The sequence below is a fragment of the Borostomias antarcticus genome (genome assembly GCF_949987555.1).
Source record: "Borostomias antarcticus genome assembly, chromosome: 12".
In the NCBI taxonomy this organism is placed as follows: Eukaryota; Metazoa; Chordata; class Actinopteri; order Stomiiformes; family Stomiidae; genus Borostomias; species Borostomias antarcticus.
Window position 1 is genome coordinate 17,802,847 of NC_140245.1, and position 17,317 is coordinate 17,820,163.

At 47.0% G+C, this 17,317-nt stretch overlaps 1 protein-coding gene across 2 annotated transcripts; it reads right to left on the reverse strand.

Moving 5' to 3' along the window:
- Positions 1 to 2,309: 2,309 nt before the first annotated feature.
- Positions 2,310 to 17,005, reverse strand: LOC311315898 (N-chimaerin-like). Of its 2 annotated transcripts, XM_084446613.1 has the most exons (16): positions 16,944 to 17,005; positions 16,478 to 16,567; positions 15,449 to 15,487; positions 13,341 to 13,396; positions 13,103 to 13,134; positions 12,542 to 12,655; positions 12,177 to 12,232; positions 11,846 to 11,916; positions 11,426 to 11,602; positions 5,317 to 5,394; positions 5,146 to 5,230; positions 4,870 to 5,043; positions 4,166 to 4,243; positions 3,851 to 3,988; positions 3,463 to 3,568; positions 2,310 to 3,178 (listed from the first exon to the last, which is right to left on the reverse strand). In XM_084446613.1, exons 2-16 carry the CDS (start codon positions 16,494 to 16,496, stop codon positions 3,007 to 3,009), a joined length of 1,395 nt encoding a protein of 464 aa, XP_084302739.1. In that variant the 5' UTR covers positions 16,497 to 16,567; positions 16,944 to 17,005; the 3' UTR covers positions 2,310 to 3,006. The 2 variants fall into 2 exon arrangements, with proteins under 2 accessions (XP_084302739.1, XP_084302740.1); XM_084446614.1 differs by lacking the exons at positions 4,166 to 4,243; positions 16,944 to 17,005 and having other exon boundaries at positions 16,478 to 16,727.
- Positions 17,006 to 17,317: the final 312 nt, after the last annotated feature.

Sequence of the window (17,317 nt, forward strand, 5' to 3'; positions counted from 1 at the left end):
ACATGCTTGGGAATATTTAGACATTTCAAACTTCCTCTGTTAAGGTGGTGCTGGGGACAGCGCAGACGGCCTGCATGGCAGTAAATTATCAAAAATTAGGCAAAATCTATCTATGAAAATAACCTCAGATTGAAACATATTTTGTGGTGAATAAGGCGATATAGGCTTAATGTGTATTTATACGGAGATAAGATTCGATTGATCAAGGGCGAGTGTGAAATAGCAGCCACGAACTCAGCGGGTTATCCGAGATGCGGTAGCCGCGGCCAAAGCTCCTGCTGGCGGGGAGTGAAGCTCTTCAACTCGCCGGTCACTGGCTCCCTGGAGGAATTTAGCCTGGCTGCAATAACGTTATCGCGAACGGAATGAATACCATCTACTAGCAAACAAAACATGTTCAGTTATATTTAACCAGTTAAAACTAAAATGCCTGGATGAAAAAATAATTTCTCCAATGGATATATTTGACAAAAACAGGTTAATATGCAAGCCGGTTTTCATTGCTAAATCAAAGCGGGGAGAGCCGAGAGAGCCGAGAACGTGCGTCTACATTTCACATAAAGGTGAACTTTTTCGTGGACGCGCGTCGGACAGAAAAGCTCAACTGCGCAAGTACAAAAGTCACCGGAAAGCCAGAAAAGCACAACTGCGCAAGTACAAAAGTCACCGGAAATAGTCAAATGACTACAAATTTGCCAAGATGGCGCGGTTCAATAGGGCTTCATTGTTGATAGCGGTCAGTGAATGGAGTGGCTGTATCCAGTTCTATTAATACATCCATGGTAGAAAACCGTGTAAATCGGTACGGCTACTTGAGAGGTGTCCTACAAAAGCGCGTAGAAAGGCGACTAAATTTTCGCCCTTTCGGCTTGATAGATCGCGATGCGGGGGGGGGGGGGGAATGGCGTACGCCTGAAATCGCGGAAAAGACCGTGTAAAAGAAGGTGTACCTCAATGATAAATGAGGCCCCTGAGCTCTAAACATCTATGCCCCAACAGCAATAAGAGCTTACAGTATATGACACCTGCTGGTCATCTTGGTACATTACAACCCAGAGACTCCGACAAGTGGCAGCAATTTCATTGTCACTCTTTCAACACAAGGTGGCAGCAAACTACATAAAGTATTCTGTCAGCGCTCAGTCAGGCCTCTGTGGTCTGAGGCTTCATTGGCATATCATTTGTGTTTACACTTATGTGAAATTATATTGACACTCAGCACAATGGTTCATATCAATATATTTTACACGCTATACTTTCTCTTCAGAGTACACACAGATAACCCATACTGTACAGATTACAGATTGTACAGATAACCCAGACCATACAGATAATACTGTACAGATAACACTGTACAGATAACCTAGACTGTACAGATAAGACTGGCTGTGATGGACATGGCTGAATCAGTATGAACATTCAGATTATCCGAAACAACCCTTCATAAAAATGTGTTATTATGGGAAACTATTAGGCTGATTAATTGTTCATTTTATGGTGGAGGATGTAAACCTTACAGATTCAAACGTTACATGTAATTGTTACCTTTATTGTTTTATACAGGATTATGTAGTTAGTTAACTCGAGGGTGGGGGAGGGGGGTGGGGTTACAATGCTAATTTACCATGTTGTATCACTTTAGGCCCGGACGGTATCCTGGCACCAATCCAGCCTCCTGGTTTTTCTCAGTGGTGGTGGGACTGGAATGGATTTTTTTGTCGAGCGACCCTTTTCGGTAACCCTTTATAATACAGCCTGTCTTACCCGTGTTTTACGGGGTATTTACAGGTAAATACCCGACGGTAAGTACCCCATACTTACCTGTAAGTACCCCATCCCCTGCTCTACCTCCCGAGCTATGTGCCGCTGAGAAGTAGGTGTACTGTGTGTCCACGGATAAAGAACATTCTATACCCTCCACTGCAGGTGCATGATAAGTGTGTATACACTCAAAATACGTGTCTTTATGCCCAAATTGCATTTTTAGCCCAAATTGCACCTTTTTAATGCGTATACGGAAAACTCCCGATGAGAGAAGTAAAACACTGCACATCCCTTGACTATACCTGGTGTACTACACCACAACCTAAACTAGCCTCTAGCACAGGCTCTACACCCCAGCCTAGCCTACAAGCATGTGAGCACTCTTAAACTACAGACTACAGCTGCAGAAAAGCACACTAACCCCTCACACTTAAATCAATTTAAAACAATTTACACACGTCACAAGGACTTGTAAGACATATTTAGTAATTTAATTTTACCATGCAGAAATCATATAGAAAATATTTTACAGCGAGCCACCCCAACTCACCCCCATCCCAAAAGGGAGTTTGTTAAAAAATAATAATAATAAAATAAAAAAAATACATAACACAAACATAAAAACAATCAAGTTACGAAAAGAAAAATAAAATAGTATAGAAAAAACATAACAGCAACAACACAATGTTATTCAATGTGAGGTGCTGGTGGCCCAGAGGAATGAATGGTAGGAGAGTGGAGGAGATGCTCCTTCATGTGTCTCCAATACTGCTTGATGTGTCTCTCATACTGCTGGGATGCCCTGCAGCCCCTCAGACATGGCCAGCTACGCCCCCCTCCCCTCCCAGCCCGGGGCCCCAGAACACAGGTCCGGTCACATCAGTCCTCTCCTCTCCTCACGCAGACAGATCCACAGCAGAAGACTCTGTTTAGTCATGCCTGCCTACCCCCCTCTCTCTCTCTCAGAGAGAGGAGTGTATAAAGAGGGAAGCTTCGTAGACGTCAGGCGTGTGGCTCGTGAGGAGAGAGCCCGTCTCCACCAGAGTCTGGTTCCTGGGGCAGCCGTCAGTAGTAGTAGTGTGCGGAAGGAGAAACCCTGACGATATCTCCGACGCTTCCTTCTCTATAGGCTGTCTGTCTATAGGCAGTCTGTCTGTCTATAGGCAGTCTGTCTGTCTACAGGCAGTCTGTCTGTCTACAGGCTGTCTGTCTACAGGCTGTCTGTCTACAGGCTGTCTGTGTTCAGAACAGGACGTCCTCGTTTCTGATGAGCGTCTCCACCACCTGTCTCTGGTAGCGGATGTCGTTGAGGGCCGTCATGGCGTCCAGGCCTGGCGCCCGCATAAGGGTGGGTCCAAACACGATGCCCAGGTTCTCAGCACTCATCAGGTTCTGCTTCTCATGCTGGGTCACCCTGGAGAACATGGAGCTTTCATGTTTACTGTGTATAGCCCTGTGTGTGGTGTGTGTCAGCATGATCTGGTGTGCGTTTGTGTGGGGTGTGTGTATGCATGGTCGGTCTGGTGTGTGTGTGGGGATGGGGTAGTGTGTGCATGTGTGTGTATGCATGGTCGGTCTGGTGTGTGGGTGTGTGTGTAGGGGGTGGGGTGTGTGTGTGTTTGGGGGGGGGGGTGCGTGTGTGTGTGTGGGGGGGGGGTGCGTGTGTGTGGGGGGGAGGGGGGGGGGGTGGCGGCTGACCTCCTCAGGTGGGCCATCAGGTGTCTGAGGGTCTCACAGTGGGCTGGAGGCAGCAGCTTCAGAGCCTCATGGAGGGACTCAAGACGCTTGTCTGGATCCGTGATCTCTAAAAAAAAACACACACACACACACACACACACACACACACACACACACACACACACACACACACACACACACACACACACACACACACACACACACACACACACACACACACACACACACACACACACACACACACACACACACACACACACACACACACACACACACACACACACACACACACACACACGCGCGCTTAGAATCTATCCTACAAGCCCTGCGGGCAAACACATACACACACACTCATTTCCAGCCAGCACACATCCAGTGGTGGACTCACGTGCGGCCAGTATGAAGCGTGGGTAGGCGTCGTAGCTGATGAGAGGGATGGGCAGGTCTCGGAAGTACAGCTTCAACGCTCCAGTGATGATGTTGATGTCCTCATACACACTGGCGGAGATGTCCGCCTTCTCTCCATCTGACAAACACACACACAGTAGACATGTGTCTAGAAGGGGTCTTCTCTGGTGGAGAGAATAAAGAAAGGAAAGAAGAGGAGATGAAAGGGAATAGAGGACAGACAGAGAGAAGAGAGAGAGAGAGGGGGGCTGAGACAGAAAGAAGAGGATAAAGAGAGAGAGAGAGAGAGACTCACCACGGTCGAAGGCCAGCTTCACATCCTCTATCAGCTCACTGAACCCTGATATCCTGTACAGCCCCTCCGACTCCACGCCTGAGACAGAGACAGAGTCGATGCAGTAGAGACAGTAGAAACAGGGTAGGGACAAGGTAGAGGTAGAGTAGGGGCAGCACAGATAGGGTTGTGACAATAGAGACAGTAGAGACAGCAGAGGCAGAAGAGACAGTAGAGGCAGTAGAGACAGGGTCGAGGCAGTAGACACAGGGCAGAGAGAAAGAGGGGAGACTGTGGAAAAACACAACACTGCTACAAAAAAGAAACCTCTTGTTCTCCAGGGTAAAGACCGGCCCAGAACTATCCTCTCCTGATAAGACACTACCAACGGAGAGCAGCCAGTGACGGGTTGTGTTGCAGGTGATAGACGCTAGGGATGCCACGATGACGATTTCTCCCCACCGGTTAATAAACTCATGACATCACCGTTGCTCCCGGTGACAGCGTACATTTTACACGCCTCTGCTCTGTCCTTGCGCATCATGTTTATTTGAATGGTTACATTTGAACAGCTTTTTAAGAACATTCAAAAATTCAACAGACGACATTCAACAGACATGACGACGAGAGCATTTGGTGGGCAAGTAATGCAACGATGATTGACTGGTGTACGCCCAAACACTGAGTAACAGCGCTAATACGATAACGTGGGCAAGCCTCCTCACCACGGGCCTCAATCTCCTGGATGCACATGTCCACCACCATGGGCCTCTTGGTGTTGTGGGCCTTGACCAGTGTGGTGAGGTCACAGCTGTACACCTTCTTCACATGCTTCAGGTCCGGCTGGCAGTCATTGGGGACCACCCTTGAACACTGCTTATGGACGTTCAGACCACAGTCTTCAGGGAGGAGGGAGAGAGAGAGAAGGTTAGGGAGAGAAAGAGAGAGGGTTAGGGAGAGAGAGAGGGTTAGGAGAGAGAGAGAGTTCCTCAGCTACTCACCTGCACACTTCACCCCCTGGGCGATGAGCCCCCACATGAAGTTGGCACAGTACTCACACCAGTGGGGCCCACGGAAGGTATGCACCTGGGGGGGCAGGGATTTCATAGTAGGTCAGATAGGAGACACGGATGACCGGTGAGGAGAAAGAGAGAGAGAGAGAGAGGTCCTACCTTGAAGTTGTGGACTTTCTCATATTTGGCCATGAGCTCACTCTCCTTCAGTGTGGCACGCCTCACCAGGGAGGTCAGCTGTCAACAAGAAAACAGTCTAATTAATGTGTGTGATGAGTGACCGTCCATGTGTGTGTATGTGTGTGTGTGTGTGTGTGTGTGTGCATGTGTATGTGTACATTGGGTTGTACATTGCAAGGCATCATAGGATTGATGACCTGTTAGTTAAGGGCATAATCCCATATGTTCACTCTTCAGTCAAAAACTTTAAACACTCCTGTGTTTCATCTTCCATGTTCAACATGTGTAATAGTGAACACAATGCATTTTCAAATGTAACAGCTAATAAATACACTAGATGCTGTTGTTGTTGATGAGGACAGTACAGAAGTCACCATTTTGGAAGTAGGCTGTACGTTTGATCATAGCCTGGAAGAGGCTTTCCTTAAGGTGTTAAAATATCAACCGCTCAAAGATGCAATCACGCAGCTTGGGTATAAATGTAAACTGCTGGTGTTTATATTTAGTAGCCTAGGAAATGTCCACAGACTAGTCGTGAGGGGCCTACAGATGGCAGGAATGCCCAAGCCAAAAGGCACTGGCACAATTCTGTTCATATGAGGTCGTCATATATGGAGGATGCTTCCTGTATCCATGGGCGCTAAGTGTGTAATGTATGGCAGTCAGTGAGTGTCCAATGCTTCCACATCTATTATTGTATTATACATTTATACAAATTATTTATACATTTATTATACATTTACCATTTACCATTTTTATTTGTGTTCAAGATTTTGTTGAATTATGTGAACAGAAACAAAGTCATTCAAATGTGTGTGTGTGTGTGTGTTTGTGCTCCTCACCCTCTCATCTGAGGCGTCACCCCCTTCCCAGGGCTGTGGGGTGGGTCTGTGAGTTAATGAGTGAGTGAGTAATGAGTGAGTGAGTGAGTGAGTGAGTGAGTGAGTGAGTGAGTGAGTGAGTGAGTGAGTGAGTGTGAGTGAGTGTGTGTGTGTACGTGTGCGTGTTGTGACAATCTGTCCAGCCACACTGTCACAAAAATCCATTAATTCACTCCCTTTCCGTCATCACCCAACACACTTTTTTTTTTTTCCTCTTCCCCGTTTTCACCAATCAACTCGTTATATATACTCACGGGAGGAGAGAGACGGGAGTGCGAGTTTTGACGGGAACACGGAAGCGGCTGAGTGTGTGAATTGTTTGGGTCGTGAGTGAACTGTTTAAAAGAGGATTTGCATTTTTTGTTTGCTAATTGCTGATTCTGTGTTAGTTAACCATTGGTGACTGTGTTGAATTGCAAGCTATTCAATATAGGTATGAAACTGATTTAAAGCGTCAATCTGTATTTCTTTCTGTCTGCTGGTTCATGTTATAGTTATAGGGTTCATGAGAAGTACATGGTACATGATACATGCATCCTTTGTAGGGTTTGGCATTGACACACGTCCCTGACTGACAAAACCAAACTGCTATTTAAAATCGCCATGCAGTTCCGAAAGAAAAGTAAGCCTTGAAGAAGAAAAAAACATTGGAAAACTTCTCGGAAGAGAAAGCAAGGATCTTCTGCAAACAAAATGGACGCAGACCTATTGGGTCTTCTGGACCCTCTGAGGCAGCCAGGAGCCTGTACCACACCCCCATAGGAACAGCCCAGGAAATGCCCCTGTGGTTCACCCAGGCAGTGTGGCCGGGGATGCCTTGGAAAACACAACTGTCGCTCGTCCAACATAACCCAACTTCGTACACTCTCCTGGACATGGAGTTGACAGAGTATCTGGACTTCCAATCTGCATCACCTGGGGGTAGTAGGGCTACACAGCCACAAGCACCCCAGAGCCTGAAAGGAGCAGTGGATATCCTCACTCAAAGGTTCTTAAATATCCAGGAGGAGAATCAAAAGATACTGTTGGAGGCATTGGAGAGAAAACTGGAATTTACCAGGAATGAATTCAACGCCTCCCTGCAGTGGCGGCTGCAACAGCATCAGGTTACTGTTCTGGAGGGACTCACTTCTGCCGTAGGCCCTCTAAAGGACACGATGCAACAACTAGAGACAGAAGCCATCAATTGCTCAAATAAGTTGGGAACCATGACCCTGGAGCTGACCTCCATTAAACAGAGCTCAGTGCATCAGAGAGCTCAGGAACTCATATGGCACCCCTCGAGCCAGCACTAGTGGTGACGACTGGAGCACAACTGCAGTCCACAGAGATCCGGGATCGGGGCCTGGCCTTTCCCACTGACTTCACTATCCATGGAGATTTGAGGAACCGCTTTAAAGGGAAAAGCCCTATCAAGCTGCACTTTCCAACTTATGGCCAGGTTGAGGACAGCCGAGATCCCCTACAGGCCTTGAAGGCATGTCTTGTGACCTTGCCCGTCCTTGGTCATCCTGATTTTCAGCTACCCTTTGTGATCCACACCGATGCTAGTGATGTGGGCTTGGGTGCTGTACTGGTTCAACAGACTGGGCTCGGATCAGAGGCATTCTGGCATCCTCCAACCGGAGCCTGAATAAGGCGGAGATGAATTACTCCACCATGGAGCAGGAGTGTCTTGCGGTGGTCTGGGCCCTGTAAAAATGGAGGTATTACCTTGAAGGGTGGCTCTTCACGGTGGTAACGGATCACTCTTCCCTGGTATGGGTTTTTAACACCCAGAAGCCCAGTACGAGACTCATCAGATGGGCTCTGCGCCTGCAGGAGTTTACCTTCACTGTGGAGTACTGAAAGGGAAAGTACAATACCGTCCCCGATGCTCTGTCACGAGCCCCAATTGATTCTCCAAGCCTGGCCTCTCCTGTGTGTGCCACCGTCCTCTTCCACTACCCAGCCGAAGATGGAAAGAGATCTACAGGTCTCTGATGAGGAGGTCTGGAAGGCCCAACAGCAGGATCCAGCAATCATTGGCCTCTACCAATCCATCCTGGATGCCAGGGAAGTGGTAGCGAAGGATACCAACAAGTTCACTATCCTGGAGGATAAGGTGTATAGAGTCATCCAGCTACCGCATAAGACCCTGTATCAGGTTTATGTGCCACCCTCTCTCCGGCCCCAACTGCTACATCTCTTCCATGATGATCCTTTGGCAGGCCATCTTGGTCACTTCAAGACCTATAAGCGCCTTCAAGCTCTAGCTTACTTGCCTAACATGAGCCTGGATGTCAAGGAGTACGTGCAGGGATGCCAGACTTGCCAAAAACACAAACCAGAGTGTCGGAAACCCGCCGGGATACTCCAACAGACGATCATCCCCAGACCCTGGGAGATGTTGGGTATTTGATCTCATGGGCCCTTTCCCCAGGAGCTCCAACGGCAACTGTTATCTCCTCGTCTTTGTGGACTACTACTCCTGGTGGGTGGAGCTTTTTGCACTGGCTCTTCGAAGCCACCTGCAGGCAGTGGAATGTCGGCCAGAAGAGGACGTCTGCCTATCACCCTCAGACTAACCTCACTGAGAGAATTAACCGGAACCTCAAGCCCATGATTGCCTCTTTCGTTGGTGACCATCACAAGTCCTGGGACAAACATCTCCCTGAGTTCCGTTTCGCTTTGAACTCCGCTGTCCATGAGTCTACCGGTGTGACCCCTGCAAAGGTGAATTTGAACTGGCCGCTCAGAGGACCCCTGGAGGCAATGCTGACGCCACGAGACTGCACTCCTGATATCCCAGCCTTCGCTAAGGTTGAACAGCAGAGTGAGTTGAAGGACTGTTACCGGTAGTCTCCAGAAGGCCAAGCAGAAGCAGAAACAGAACTATGATCGACATAGGAGGGAAATGGATTATGACGACCAGGCTCGGGTTTGGCTGAGAACTCATCCTTACTCTAAGGCCGAGCGCTCCTTCACCGCTAAGCTTGCTCCTCGGTGGAAGGGACCCTATCGGGTTGTCTGGAGAGTGGGGCCCCTGAATTATGTGATCGTTCTGGAGGACAGTGGCGAAGATCTCAAGGTGGCTTATGTCACGAGGCTCAAACCGTGCTACCCCTCTGCTGCGGGAATGGAGATGCTGGAGCGTCGGCGAGTCATGGACATATTTGCGGAGGAGAGTGATGAGGAACACTTCAAGGGGTTTGACTGAGTTGGTGGAGGGATGTAAGAGATCAAGTGGCGCCTCCCCGTTTGGGCGGCTTTTTCCAAGGGGGGAGAAGTGTGACAATCTGTCCAGCAACACTGTCACAAACAGCCCAAGTATCCATTAATTCACTCCCCTTTCCGTCATCACCCAACACACTTTTTTTTTTTCCTCTTCCCCATTTTCACCAATCAACTCGTTATATATACTCACGGGAGGAGAGACACAGGAGCGCGAGTTCTAACGGGAACACAGAAGCGGCTGAGACTGTCCGGTGTTGTTTGTTTCGCGTTCAATTCAGTCATTCCTGCACGGTCGGTTCGCAAGTCTACATTGTGGAATATGTTCCTCGGGGAATACAATTGTCATCCGTATTGTTGTCGTTGCGCCTTACTTTCCTTGTTGCGGATCCACCAGCATTTAGCGATTGCAACGCTGGTAGGCTACGAGACTCCCAGAACTGCGACTGTGACTAAACGACTGACTCCACTCACGAGTACGATCCTTACGGGTTACGACCCCAAACCTCAGTATGAAACAGAACATAAATTATGATCTGACTGACTTTACTGGGTATATTGGGGTTCACAGTGACCCCGTTTACACCTTGCATTAAAATGCATTTTTGGTGATCAGATTGCAATCTGATCGTGCTAAACCACATGAAAGTACAGGTATAAATGCGGCAAAAACGTTTTGAGGACGGCTTGCGATCCGATCGGCCAAACCACCTCCGGAGGTGGTCAGGGACGCATGTCGACCACATTTAATAAAAGTGTAAATGGGAATGTGTTTTTAATCCACATATCAACAACGTGGGCGGAAATACGTAGCCGTTGGCATGCGCCGGTTCCAGACCAGCAAGAAGCAGCAACTAACCATTGTTTATGAATGAATACTATCTTAACTGAAGCTAAGCTTTTGGAGTGGGAAAGTGATGTGTCCTGTTCTCAGGCTATTATTAGCCCAAAACGGCGGGGTCATCTGAGAATTTCCCTAAGTAATTGTGCATCACCTGTTTAAGCAGCTGAGTTTGACACAGCTGTAGCCGATCGGCTATTGATAGTTTTGCGTCCGATGTCCCATTAATATCTCAACCAAACACAACTATGCTTGAATTTTTCCACTTGCCAGCTTGTGCTTCTCATTATTATATTTGGGGGAGTTGCTTGTGCACTGGATGGATTCTTTATTGGGAATTAGCCGTTGGATTATATTCAGATATAACGTAGGCTGGTAGCCTACTGTTAAAGATCACAGCCGACTGATGCACTTTCCCTTCCCGCGACGGAGGGTTATATGCCGTCTCATCGCTGACCATCATGATGCAGTTAGATGCTTTTTAGCCAAGTTAATATTATGTAAGCTGATGTTGTGATAGCAAGAAAGCATTAAAATGGATCCTGGTCAAGGTTGGAGTCCAGATGAGTCTACACTCAATTTGGTCGGACAAAAATATTCAAGCACAAGGATGTGACGTTCGATTGTCAGCTGGAGTCGATCAGATCTCGAACGGATCGGGTTGAAGATACTCGAAACGCATATTAATGCCAGGTGTAAATGTAATCAGGCTAAATCATTATCTAGATACAATCTCGATACAAGACGCATTTTAATGCAAGGTGTAAACAGGTTCAGTGTGTGAATTGTTTGGGCCGTGGTTTAAACGTGAGTGAACTTTTTAATGGAGGACTTTGCATTTTTTGTTTGCTAATTTCTGATTCTGTGGAAGTTAAACATTGGTGACTGTGTTGAATTGCAAGCTATTCAATATAGGTATGAAACTGATTTAAAGCGTCAATCTGTATTTCTTTCTGCCTGCTGGTTCATGTTATAGTCATAAGGGTTCATGAGAAGTACATGGTACATGATACATGCATCCTTTGTAGGGTTTGACATTGACACACATCCCTTACTGACAAAACCAAACTGCTATTTAAAATCGCCAGGCCTGATAGCACCTGGCTGGCGCCCCGAATCGTGAAACCGCTACAGTGTGAGTGTGCATCCTCACCCTGTCATCCGCAGAGTCTCCTTCGTCCCCAGGGCTGTGGGGGGTGTGTGTGGGCAGGAGTGTGGGATCAGCCGGCCGCCTCAGGCTGCCCTCCTTGTTCTGGGTCTGGTTCAGGGTGGTGTAGCCCACATGCTCATAGATGGGGTTGATGGTCATCTTGGCGATGTACTCCGCAGCCTAGAATTGATTGGTTTGATAATAGACTAACTCATTGATTTATTGGTTGACTTGACTAATACTCGTACCTTTGTCCGTATGATTGGCTGACTGACTGGTACCTTGGTCTCTGATTGGCTGATACCATGGTCTCTACTGTATGATTGGCTGACTGACAGTGGTACCATGGTCTCTGATTGGCTGGTACATTGGTCTCTATGATTGGCTGACTGACTAGTACCTTGGTCTCTGATTGGCTGGTACCTTGGTCTCTATGTAGAGGGTGATCAGGCCGTCCGTCACCAGGTCATGGATGGACTCAAACCTCTTCTCACCTTTAAGAAAACAGACTCTGATTAGGGTCTTTTCTTTTTTACTTTTTTACTCTTTTTTTAGGCTGTAATGCCATAACTGTTGAATGACAAACTGCACTTGTACATTTGTTTGTCAATAACCACAGCTTGTATATCACCTCTTGACGATGCCCCATGTTACTGTTTTTTCTTTTTGTTTGTTACCTTTTTGTAACCTATTGTTAAAAATACCAATAAAAATGAAAGTAAAAATAAATAAATAAAATAAAAACTCTTCTCACCAACAAAGTGTTTCCCATCGTGGTACAGACGGAAGTTCCTAGTCTGGGTCCCAAACCTGCCGGCCCACAGGAGAGAGGGGGATGAGAAGGAGGAGAGAGAGATGAGGGACAGAGAGAGGGGGATGAGAAGATGGAGAGAGATGAGGGACAGAGAGAGAGGGGGATGAGAAGATGGAGAGAGATGAGGGACAGAGAGAGAGGGGGACGAGAAGATGGAGATGGAGGGATTAGGCCAATGAGAAAAAAGAGGGAGAGGAGATGAGAGAGGGATGAGGAAAAGGTAAAGAGAGGAAGAAGAGATGTAGAGTGAGAGAAGCGGAAACAGACGTTTGTGTGTGTGTGTGTGTGTGTGTGTGTGTGTGTACCGCAGGGCCAGTGTGTAGGTCCCAGGTTGTCTTTGGCTCTCCCTGATGAGGTAGCTCCCCTCTGCCACACTGAGTAGCTGGTCTGTCTCCTCTCTGGAAATCATACCATGGTACCTAGGGGAGCGCACCCACACGCATGCATGCACGCACACACACACACACACACACACACACACACACACACACACACACACACACACACACACACACACACACACACACACACAGACACAGACACAGACAGACAGACAGACACACACACACACACAGAAGGCACGCGAACACACGCACCCACACAAACACAAAGGTTGGGTCCAACCAACGCGGGTTACAGAGCTCAACAGTCGAGTGCACTTTTACCTGGGCACTTCCGTTAAGACTAACTGGCAGCAAGACACTGGAGCACTCTGTTGACCCTAAGAAAGACGCTTGTCGAAACGTCAGTCATTTTCCTGTAATAAACGTGCAGCCTTTATGAGTGCACCAGTGTCTTGCTTGGTTTAGTCTATTTGAAGTGCCCGGGTTAACAGCTTCTCCAGTGTAGTCAAACAGCAGACTCACTCTCTGCCATAGTACTTGGGCCGGTTGTCCACCTGTGAGCACAGAGAGATGGACGCATCAGTGGACTGAAGATCAAACATCTAGAGACTGACATCTGTACAAGGTATGTAGTCTACACATACACATTTAGAGAGAGAGAAAGATATACCGTATAGGGACAGAAAGCGAGTGAGAGAGATAAGGACAGAGAGAGAGAGAGAGAGATGGAGAAGGATGGAGGGGGCATGAAATCACTCACCACACAGGTGCATGTGACTCTACGAGGATGGGGCGCCTCCTGCTGGAGCTGGTACACTAGTGCAGAGAAAGTGCACGCACACATACACACACGCATACACACACGCATGCACGCACACACACACCTCGCTCAGATCAGATAACAGAACCAACTTTCCACTTCATGGTCGAGTATCTATAAGAACAATGGGCCTCAGTCATCAATATCTTCCTGAGCTTCCTTCGTAAATTTGTTCCTAAGAAAGGTTCTAAGAAAAACCTCCACCTAATTCATCACGTTTGTACACCGCAGAATTCGTTTGCACCTGTGCTCTCATGATTTTCATTTTATTTCACACCTTTATTTATACTCGTGAAGCACTGAGGTTTCCATCATTTACAGTGATGACGAGTTTACACAGACCAAGTTTCCAAGTATAAGGAGCATCATGGAAAAAAGCAGCCCTTCCAAGTTCAGAATGCACTCGAGGAACCCTGAGAACAAACCGATCATTAGATCAGGTCTCGTAGGTGCCAAGGCTCCAGTCCAACAGAGACGAGGAATGGTGGAAGTTTACCAATGATGGCTTTGAAAATAAACAAATACCTGTGATAGTTACGCCTTAAAGAAAGAGATGGCCAGCCCACCTTATGATGATGAATCCCATCATGTCATAAATTGAAAGCGAGTGTCAGTTCTTCTGAATTAGCATAGGTAAACGCCCCGCCAGCCCCATGAAAGGACATGACACTGCACACACACAAGTCACAGAAAGAATTGAAAGAATAGTTGACAGAACTTGAATGGCCAAACAAACTGCCTAGAGACCCACAAGACAGCATTTGTGCATATTTTGTGTATTTGCAGGTGTGTTTTCATTGTAAGAATGTATTTAGTGTTTGGTCTACACATAGCCAGACTGTATGAGAACTAAAACATAGACACGAGATTGAAATACGAGATTGAAATACGTATTTTGCTCAGTGGGGTAGTGCTTATTCAGTGTTCAGATTCTGCTCTTCGCTACGAACAAATGCCAAGTGAGAAAACATTGATGAATGCCAGAATCTTCGTGGAAACTGCGTAAGTGAGGTTTAAGAAAAAAATGCCTCGTAAGAACGATTGGTGAATGAGGCCCAATGTCTGTGGTTGAGCAGGTATGTTAGGGTGTGTTCACACCTACACATTTGATCCATTTGGAATCAGACTATCGGACCAGAAAAGTTTGCTCCGCTTTGTTTGGAGAGGTGTGAACGCGATCAAACAACCGAACCATGGTCCGCCTAAAAAGCAAGGACTCGGTCCGCTTCAAAAGGGACCATGCTTCGGTTCGCTTTTGGTGTGAACGGGCATCGGATTATCCGTAGGACCAAAACAAAGAGCACATCTCCTGTGTGATAGGTACACGAAGAAAGTCTCGTCGGCATCCATCAGGGCCCGTATTCTGCATCGGTACAAACTCCTACGACTCCTTTGCATTGAAAAAAAGCAGAGTCTTCATTGTTTACACGTGTCCAGATTCGGTCATGCTCATATTGGGTTGCCGTTGTTATTTGGCCAGAGCATCAAATAATCACAAGTAGCGCCAGTATAGCAAATGCAATGCGCTGTTGCGGCTCCATTGTAACAGTGATTGCTCTAATTACATGCGGTTAATGATAGATTTTCCCTCGTAATGTTTCTAGCCAATAGATGAGCAACCTGTATGACTGCTTGACATTTGTTTACATGTGTTGGTTCGATTACACAAATGACCGTGTGAACGCGAACCAGACCCCAAAAAACTGCAACAATGTTGCAACTTCATTCACTTGGTCTGGTCCTTGGTTCGGACTTTCTGGTGTGATCGCAACCTTAGTGTCTGTAGTTGAGCAGGTCTGTGTCTGTTAGTGTATGTGTTAGCAGGCCTGTTAGTGTGTCTGTTAGCAGGCCTGTTAGTGTGTCTGTTAGCAGGTCTGTTAGTGTGTCTGTTAGCAGGCCTGTTAGTGTGTCTGTTAGCAGGCCTGTTAGTGTGTCTGTTAGCAGGCCTGTTAGTAGGCCTGTTAGTGTGTCTGTTAGCAGGTCTGTTGGTGTGTCTGTAGCTGAGCAGATCTGTTAGTGTGTCTGTCGTTGAGCAGTGAGGTACTCACGGTAAGACTTCCAGACAGGTGGGCTGTACTCATCGTGGTCTGGGGAGTAACACACAGGATATGACATCATCAGGAACACACAGAATATGACATCATCAGGTTATCATCTATCTATATCACAACACTCTGGTCAGGCAAAGGAGCTCCTCCAGCGGCAGACTAATTCTGCCACAGTGCTCTACGGAGCGCTTCCATAGGTCCTTCCTACCAGCCGCCATCACTGGCTGGCTGAACACTCTGGACCTGAGCCAGCTTGGAGGGAGACAGTTATTGTATTGTAAGGCTCTATTGTGATTGAATAGCTGGAAGCTATTATTAGGTATTATTGTGAATAGTCAGCAGCTTACTGTACATATTCATGCATTACTAATTATACTGATTATATAATTTTTTAATCTTTTTGTACATCTTGCACACTGTATGCTGTATATTGTGCCTTTTTGTGCCTTATTGAACTACCGTTTGGTACATTTCTGTGCCTACTGTGCCTCTTCGTTATGTGTTTTGTATTGTTGTGTGTATTTGCTGCAACAGAAAATCTATCTATCTACTGTTTATACCATCCTGGATCTGGACAAGGGTCATTCAGCCTCACAGCATTCTGGTTGGACACCCGCTTCCTGACTGATCTGAATGGTCTTAGACACGAGAGCTGACATCCCTGGTGAATCAACTGACATCATATCTGGCTGGCTGGCTGACTAGCTGGCTGGCTGAATGACTGGCTGGGTAGCTAACTGACTGACTGAATGGCTGGATGGTAGTCCGTTCCTGCTAGCTGTGGTTGCTGCTAGGGCAGTTCTAGCTGTGGATGACAGAGGGCGAGGAGTTCTGCCGACCTGCTAACGATACGCGGCATGTCCGTCAGAAAGAGAGAGCGTTTCCTGCTGCCTCATCCATCAGTCTGGACAGGCTTTATCTAGTCCAACACACCACTGGCCATACTCTGCTTCCTGCAGCTAACAAACCTAGCTGCCGTACCATTGCTAGCAAATCTATAGGGGACTACTACAAGTTATTTTAACTTACCGAATACATTAAGAGCCATCTTTTCGCTGCAGTATCAATTATTACAATCTCCACCGCTGCTGGGAAGCAGAAACTCTGGATGAAGAGGCACTGAAATGAATGCATCAGGTTAACAGGAAAACATCCTGCTCATAGTCTACGAAGATAAATTACGTTAATTTTACATCTAATCCCGGGTGCCATGTAAGAAATGCAATTGTACGTTCCGTTGCTGACGTTAACAGTGAGCTAGGTCGTTAGCTTCATCAAATCCAAGCTATCGTCGTTAACAGCTAGCTAGTTAGCATAGCTAACAGTAACGTTATATTAGCTACATAGCTAACGCGGGTATAGCTAATGCTAACACACACAAAAGCTAGAGTCGGCGCAAGCAAAACCATGCGTCGAGACACTGTAAAAAAAAAAAAGAGCAAATAAGTGCTCTGTTATTCTATCGTGAATGTAAACACATTCATACTCACCTCACCACAGTGATTGCATTAGCTAGACTGTCTCCTCTCCACTAGGATGTCCAACTCCAGATAGCCATCTTGCACCGTCACGTGACAGGGCTCTTCTCACTCTGCACAAGCACTGCAGGATGGTGTCACCATGGTTACTGGCTGGATTCTGATTGGTAGACGCCTCTCCCACAGCTGCGTCTCATGTGACACAGTGCTTGAGTGCATCCGAGTCATGATCCGAGTGCATCACACATAAATTATGACATTTGCCGATAACACAACATTTATCTTGAAATCCACATGCTGCAAACATATCCCACCCAACATCATTTTTTTATTATTATTAAATTAAAACAAGTCAATCGGTCAATTTGCGGAGCCGAGCGGAGAGCTGAGG